This window comes from Theobroma umbraticum, unplaced genomic scaffold (genome assembly GCF_002168275.2).
Source record: "Theobroma umbraticum cultivar Fairchild unplaced genomic scaffold, ASM216827v3 scaffold_67.0, whole genome shotgun sequence".
Classification (NCBI taxonomy): Eukaryota; Viridiplantae; Streptophyta; class Magnoliopsida; order Malvales; family Malvaceae; genus Theobroma; species Theobroma umbraticum.
In genome coordinates this window covers 2787730-2795874 of record NW_018397262.1, presented here as the reverse complement: position 1 = coordinate 2795874, position 8145 = coordinate 2787730, and the positions used below count along the sequence as shown (strand labels likewise).

Below are 8145 nucleotides of genomic sequence, written 5' to 3'. Positions count from 1 at the left end.
ACTAATATTAATTAAAATGTTACTTATCATTATATTTTAAAAAAAATATTATTTATTATTATATATCACATAGTATTGACATTATATATTAACAAATTATAATGATAATAGCATAACATGTTAATGTAGTATGTTGATATGGTCATGCGTTATGTTTCACCTTTATCATCATCGTTATGTGGGTTAAAATAATAAGTGATGTATTAACTAGTGCATAATCTTCCTCTAAAGTTCGAATTTTTTTTCTCAAATATAAAAAAAAATCATAAAAATTTATCTGATTCAAAATAAATTTACAATGATCTACTTAAAAAGAATAATGATTTTTTTAATTTTTTTAAATAGTTTAAATTTTTTTTCAAACATTGTAACAATAAAAAACCTAAACATGGTACCTTACCGGGGGATGGGCTGCTTAATTTGCTACGGATTTATTTATTTTTTTTATATTCGAGTAGTTTTATGTGACACAATTTCGGACAAGTCACAAGCCCAGGTTTTGCCTACTGTCCTTCCTTAAATCCAAATAGGCAAAATACTATCACTCGGGAGTCAGCGCGTGGCCCGCATAGTGGTAAGCAGCGCGTAAGATGCGTGTCGGTTTTTACCAGTTGGATAACGAGGGAAAGAGTTGTGGATGGCAGTGGGCAGGGATGAGCTGAATGCCCCCTCTCCTCCAACCAAAGGAAAAAAAAAAATTACAACAAAGCTCTCTTCCTTGAAGAAAAGCCGTCAATCCAAAGGTCACTCAACCAAATAATATGTATGTTCATCCTTCTTTCCCTCTCTTTTCTCTCTTGTTCTTGTCTAAATGATAATATTTGCTAGATATTAGAATGATCACTTTCTTTTTCTTCTTTTTCACTGATCAACCATTAAGGGACTGAATTAGGCTTCTTTAACAGTTCTATATATTTATTTGTTGGTCATGGCAACTTTACTCAACTCCATGTCTCCTATGACAAACCCGTCACCTGAAACAACGAGGAAAACACGTGGTTTCTTTTACCAAATCCCAAACCTTCATTCTTTTTCACTCAACAAGGGTTTTACCAGAGTTTTAGCAACTACCCAGATCACAATTTCTCCTAAAGACTCTGTTTTTACTTTACCAAATTGGAAGACGGGGAAGAATGACACTAAAAGTAGGGAACTTAGGCTTAATGAGGCTTTTTTTCATATGGAATATATGGTTGGGAAAGGACAGAAACCTGATGTAGCTCAAGCTACACAGCTGTTGTATGATTTGTGCAAGGCTAATAAGATGAAAAAGTCAATTAGAGTGATGGAGATGATGGTTAATTCTGGTATCATACCTGATGCAGCTTCTTATACTTTCTTGGTGAATCACTTGTGCAAGAGAGGGAATGTTGGACATGCAATGCAGTTAGTGGAAAAAATGGAGGCTCATGGTTACCCAACTAATACTGTTACGTATAATTCTCTAGTTAGAGGGCTTTGTATGCATGGAAACTTGAATCAAAGCTTGCAGCTGTTGGATAAGTTAATACAAAGGGGACTGGTTCCCAATGCGTTCACTTACTCTTTCTTGCTTGAGGCTGCTTATAAGGAAAAAGGAGTAAATGAGGCAATGAAGCTTTTGGATGAGATTATTGCCAAAGGTGGGAAGCCTAACTTGGTTAGTTACAATGTTTTGTTGACTGGGTTGTGCAAGGAAGGGAGGACTGATGAGGCAATTAGGTTCTTCAGGGATTTGCCTGCTAAAGGATTTGATCCAAATGTTGTGAGTTATAACATTTTGCTAAGGAATTTGTGCTATGAGGGACGGTGGAAAGAAGCAAATGAGCTTTTGGCGGAGATGGATGGTGAGGATCGTTCTCCTTCTGTAGTTACTTACAATATATTGATTGGTTCTCTTGCCCTTCATGGAAGGACTGAACACGCTTTGGATGTTTTGGATGAAATGATTAGGGGACGTTTTAAGGCCACTGCTACAAGCTATAACCCGATAATTGCTCGTCTTTGCCGGGAGAAGAAAGTGGATCTTGTGGTTAAGTGTCTAGACCAGATGAGCTATACACGTTGTAAACCTAATGAAGGAACGTATAATGCTATTGCTGTGCTCTGTGAGCAGGGAATGGTGCAAGAGGCATTCTCCATAATTCAAAGCTTGGGGAGCAAACAAAGTTCCCCTCCGCATGATTTCTACAAGAGTGTGATTTCTAGCTTATGCAGAAAAGGAAACACATATCCAGCCTTTCAGCTTTTATATGAAATGACAAAGTCTGGGTTCAATCCGGACTCTTACACCTATTCGTCATTAATAAGAGGGTTGTGCTTGGAGGGAATGCTGCAAGAGGCGCTGGAAATTGTCATAGTAATGGAAGAAAGCAATTATAGGCCTGATGTTGACAATTTCAATGCACTTATATTAGGATTCTGCAAATCCCACAGAACCGATCTGTCTTTGAAGGTTTTCGAGATGATAATAGAGAAAGGTTATATGCCGAATGAGACAACTTATACTATTCTTGTGGAAGGGATTGCTCATGAAGGAAAAATAGAGCTGGCAGCAGAAGTATTGAAGGAGTTGCATGTTAGAGAAGTTGTGAGTCAACATGCTGTAGAGAGACTTGTTATGCAGTACAACCTTTCTGCTATAGATAACATTTGATTCTTAGTTTGCCAAAATATGGACAGGAAAATGGAAAAAATGAAAGATTATCATTCTGTTGCTTTGTGCAAAATTGATTCTTACTGTTCAGATATTTGACAGTGTCGAAACATGAATTTTGTTCTGAAAAAAAGAAAAAGTAGCTTGAGATCGTTTGGCACTGTATCCAAAATTTTGAAGGTGGTGAGAAGAGGTATCAAGTTCAAGCAGAATGACTCGACTTTATGGTACTTCTTTATCTGCTTGAGCTGGTTAATGTTTTGCTGTAAATCCTGTTTATTTTGTAGAGCTTTTGTTTGGTATGTCGAAGTTGATTTTGGTTGATATGAAATGATTAACAAATCCCCTTCTCAACAGACATCTAATGGAAGACTCATTTGACACTTGCTGTCCTCTTAGTCATCATGATGCTTTCTCAAATTCATAAATCAGTGTGTAAAAATTCTTAGATGGATCAGCTTTTTCCTCCTAATGCCCTGTTGGATGTGAACTGAAGAGGTCTACTCTTCCATTAGATTTGAGCTCTTCTTGAAGATGTTTTATAATTATTATTTGCTGAACTTAGAGATGCAAATATGGTTTCAATTTTTCTTTTCCCCAAAAGAAGAGAAATTGTGTTTCCAGATTATGGAACAGCTTCTTTTCCCAATATCTATTGGCTGTTCAAATCTATCAAGCTTGGGCAGGATAGATCACACCCTATAGAGAGAGAGCATTCAAGATTAGCCCCAATGGAAAGTCATGAGATTTCTTTGTTAAGACCTAGGAGTTCAACAAACTATCAACCATTGTACCAAAGCTTGAAACTGCTACTATGGCTTCAAATTTAAACCCCTCTTTTCTTTTCCCGGGGAGAGACTGGTATTATTTTCCCATTTTGGTTGCACCGGGTACAGAATTCCAACCTAACTTTGCATACCGTTTATTAACTATTTTGTTTTTGACAACAAAATAAAAATTGGGACAAAGATTGCTCTCCAATATCTTAATTTTACGACTTTTCATGGGGAGACAAGAAAATAAGATAAAAAGAAAGATCAGTCATGCGGCAAAACATTACCAATTCCGACTGAACTCTATTAAACAGTTCTTGCTTGTTGACAAATACAACCCAATAACAAATGAATGACTAACCATACTCTTGTTGAAATTGGAAGACTGAGACTTAAATACTAGCAAGCAGTAACATAAAATCTCAGTGAGGCTAGACAAGGGAGATTTGACAGTCTTTCAACTTTGTAAGCAATGCAAGGGAATTTGGAAGAACCAATCACAACCATTGTGATATAGAACTCTTAACCCATCAAGCCTAGGGATTTAAACAGACCTTTAAACCTTCATTTTCAGAAAAAACCTTAAGACACTGGGCAAGCCCATTTCTTTTCTTCATTTCCTTAAGAACATAAGTTGGAAACAAACTTCTGTACATAAGCCTTAACATCTTTGTCGTGTTATAACCCACCAACCTCAAGCCAATTGCGAATTGTGGTCTCAAATTTTAGAACCTCAAAACACAGACAAAAACAGTTTGCATTATGTTAAATTTTATCCTGAATGCTTGACAATATTGGGGAACAATCTATCTCACACATAAGACTATAGTAACACAACCAATTATCTAAGAATAGACAAACACCATTAAGTTTTCAATTTCACTTTTTGAAAGCATTTTAAGGATAACACAGTCTACACAGCTCAAAACATAAAAGCCCAACATAATATTTTGTAGTACTAGACAACATCTCAAATACTCTTAATACATAACCTAAAATTAGAAGACAGAACAGATAAGAGTGCCCGAAAAAACATCCTCCAACCTTCACAACTTCATACAACATATGCTGGATGATGATGGCAAAGACAAGGAGATATCAGGGTAAAGCCCATCTTTTCTGTGTCCATGCACCTACTTGGATCTCTGCCTCATCTTTCGGCGCTTCCTCTTCAGCCTCCTCATGCGCTTCTTCTTCCACTGAAATGCATAAGAACATAAGCAAAGTAATCCTAATAAAAAGATATGATCAAGTTTAGACAAATAAGATAGTTAACATTTGATCCAAATGGCCCATATAACAATTTATTCTAAAATGTAAAATTTCAATTTTTTTTTTTCAAAAGATATCAATGTGACAATAAAATTCCTTTGGGTAAAAGACTATTTCCACTCCCTCAATTTAAGCCACAATTCCACTCCAATAAATGAGACAAAACTTACAGAAAATGACCAGTGCTTTGAGTTTACTAATGATAAATACGTATAATCAAGATGCATACATCGAGTCAAACTAACCAACCCTGGTTGATTAAGTGAACAAGGTCTTTCTTCCAATCGCCCCAACAGAATTACTAATTAAAAACTTATGAAGGAAGAATTTTACGAGTAATTTCTAACAGAGATTGCCTCATGTTAACCGCCACAAAAGAGTACAGTTCCCACCACGTAACAAATTAATCTTCCCCATTACATTTAATAGCACCTATGCAAACTAAAACCCAAGAACAGCATCTATATTGACAACGACAATATCAGCAACATTTCAAATAGTTAACCCTTATCATCAGCAACATTTCCAATAATTACCCTCTAACGTCAATTTGGATAAAGTCAGCCAAATCGCCTTTGCTGAAGGCTTCTCTCACTAGCTTTCCTAATTTTTACTAACTAGAAATTTTAGAAATTAGGTTAACCTATTTATTGATAATCAAAGGTTCCAAGTTCTGATACTCATTACACTTAAAAATAGCAAATAAGTAATCGTTTTGCCATGTTCTCTCATCTAACAAGCAGATTATAAAAGCGATTATAAAACCCTAAAATATACTATAGATTAAATACTAGAAATTAAACAACCAAAATCAAAGGAGGGGAAAACAAATTAATTTCCAAATGCAAATAATCTGGATACACAAATCACACAAAAAGTAACGAAAAGCTTAGTACCGCGAGATGAATCTCAGAGAAAGAGGAAATTACCTTGGCCCTCATCTTGGATTAGCTCCTTCGTTTACAATTGGCCGACGATGCCTCTAGGAAGTAGACGAGATTACCTTGGGAATTCAAAGCAAGGGCTTCGTTCGTTATTTAAAGGCCCACCCTCTGGAAACCCTAATTCGTGTCCCATTTTGGGTTCACGTGCCGCAGGGTAATTTGGTTATTTCCCTCGTCTCCTTTTTTTTTATTTTTTTGCAATATCTTCGTTTTTTGTTATACAAAGAGTTTGAAAATCCAACCACAATTTTCTTAAAGACTTTAAATTAGAATAATTTAAATACCTTGATATTTTTGCAATTGATAATTTTGCGATTTTTTTATTTTAAAATATTATTATAAAAATATAACTAAAAAATTTAAAAAGTAATATCATAATCAATGTTACAGGGACCAAGGAGCTATGGCCCCTTGAAAAATTTGAAAATTTTTCTATACATATATTATTTTCTCAAAAAATTTTATTTTTTCTATAAATAAATTTGTTAAGCCCCCCAAAATTTAAATTTATTGTTTTATATATATTCATTATTTTTATTACTCTCGTCTATTAATACTGTACAACAAAAATGAATTCTATATACTATTGCTAAAATCACAACTCTTTAATTTGATTTGCTCATCATAAATGATTTTTAAATTAAAATTTTAAAATTAATAAGTTTTTCATTACTATATTAAGAAAAAAATCATGCAGATTTAACATATATTATTCTTATAACTAAAATTAAATGATAAATACTCAAATTAATTTTGTGGCTTCCTTATTTTTCATTTTTTAATAGAATCTATGTTCTACTATATCTTTTATGTCTTTTTTTTAAAATTTTAATATACTAAAGTAATTAATACTCCCTGACTAATTTTTCATGTTCATAATTTAAATTCACCAAGTAAAATATTCGAAGGCTTCAAGATTTATGGCCTCAAAGCCTTCATTGTAATTTTTTAAGATATTTTTATATTATTTTTAATAAATTAATTTTTTATTTATGTATATATTTTAATTTTAAACTTAAATCATTGAATACAATAATATGAGATGTTAATAGAGTTGATTAAAAATCACAACATTAGTTTGATCACTCTAAAAATAAATGTCTAGATATGTCGTTGATTATAAATAATTTAAAATGAACAAATAATTAGTATGTAACATCAGTAATAACATAACCAATCTCGATAAAAATAGAATCATATATTTTGTAATCTCAAAATGTTTTCGAGTTTATGTATAATCTTTCAAAAAATTTTGGCATAATATTCAAATAAATCTTTAAACTGTAAAAGAAAATTTAAATAAACTTTTATTTTTTTTTTACGTTCAATTAAGCATTTTGTATTTTTATTTTGAATCAAATAAGTCCTTATGATTAACAATTGATTAATTGTCATTAGTCAAAATGGTAGTTATCATTGTATATCGATATGACACAGACATAGCGTTAATGTGAAAAGTGAAAAATGTCACATGGTCATGTTATCATGTCAAATTAGCATGTTATATTATCATTAATTATGATATATTAAAATACCACAGTATCATGAATTATGATACATTAACATATCACATTAGTGTCACATAGCATAAAATGACAAATGACATTTTGACTAAGAACTTGTTTGACTTGGTTTTTTTTAACTTAAATGATATTATGAAGCTTTTATGAAAAATAATAGCCCTTAAAATTAAGCTAAAATTGTTTAACAAATTTACTTTTATAAGCTCTTTTTTATAGATAAGTTGATTGGCAAAACAATTTATATAAACTCTAATTTTAGCTAAAATTACCAAAAAGGGACATCGATTAAGAGAAAGGGTTTTTTTCTTTAAGAAAGTAATGTTAGGATTATTTTTAATAGATAAGAATATTTTTAGAATAAAAAAAAATTTCCTTAAAAGTTAACGTGTCTTTAAAAGAAGAAAAAGTAAGTTCTTCTCTGTAACTTTTCCCAAAAGCTCTTTTTTTTAAAAAAAAAAAATTGTTTCTCAAAATCATATAGCCTGGCTTTTGTTTTAAAAGATATATAAGCTAAAAAAAGAGTCAAACCAAATAGACACAAATCAATTATTAGTTATAAAGATTTATTTGACTTAAATTAAAAATATATGAGTTTATTTGACTCAAAATAAAAATATAATAGCTTGATTGAATGCAATAAAAATATAAAAATATATTTAATTTTTTTTGAATAATTTAGGAACTTTTTTATATATTATATCGTAAGATTTTTACTTATTTGCTTCCTTTGAAAGATGTGTGGTGCAAATAATGGTGAAGATTTCTAAGATTGAAGAAAAGATAAAATTTATGATTAAAGAAGAAAGCTTAAATATAGCTAACCATTGAATAGTTATAACTTGACTATAGCTTGAACATTTAAATACAAAATTGAAATGCTCCTTAGTTTTGTAAAGTGAAATATGAATAGTAATTAAAATTTTCAATCGTATATAAATTGATTAAATGTCACAATTTTTTAATAATCAAAATACTTAGAAGGTCTTTGTGCTCATTTG

General features: G+C 31.6%; 1 protein-coding gene and 1 long non-coding RNA gene across 3 annotated transcripts; one reads left to right on the top strand and one right to left on the bottom strand.

The window, feature by feature from the left end:
• Nucleotides 1-631: 631 nt before the first annotated feature.
• On the top strand, nucleotides 632-3396 carry LOC110419301 (Pentatricopeptide repeat (PPR) superfamily protein). 2 transcript variants are annotated; one of them, XM_089784077.1, is made up of 2 exons: nucleotides 634-763; nucleotides 1326-3396. In XM_089784077.1, the coding sequence occupies exon 2, from the start codon at nucleotides 1382-1384 to the stop codon at nucleotides 2633-2635; it is 1254 nt and encodes a 417-aa protein (XP_089640203.1). In that variant the 5' UTR covers nucleotides 634-763; nucleotides 1326-1381; the 3' UTR covers nucleotides 2636-3396. The 2 variants fall into 2 exon arrangements, with proteins under 2 accessions (XP_021287969.1, XP_089640203.1); XM_021432294.2 differs by having other exon boundaries at nucleotides 632-3396.
• An 877-nt stretch (nucleotides 3397-4273) lies between these two features.
• Nucleotides 4274-5860, bottom strand: LOC110419506 (uncharacterized). Its single transcript, XR_002445475.2, has 2 exons — nucleotides 5610-5860; nucleotides 4274-4607 (listed from the first exon to the last, which is right to left on the bottom strand). It is a non-coding gene; the product is annotated as an uncharacterized LOC110419506 (long non-coding RNA).
• Between the last annotated feature and the right edge of the window lie 2285 nt (nucleotides 5861-8145).

Coding starts and splice junctions, on each gene's coding strand:
- LOC110419301 (XM_021432294.2), top strand. CDS start 929: ATGGCAACTTTACTCAACTCCATGTCTCCTATGACAAACCCGTCACCT.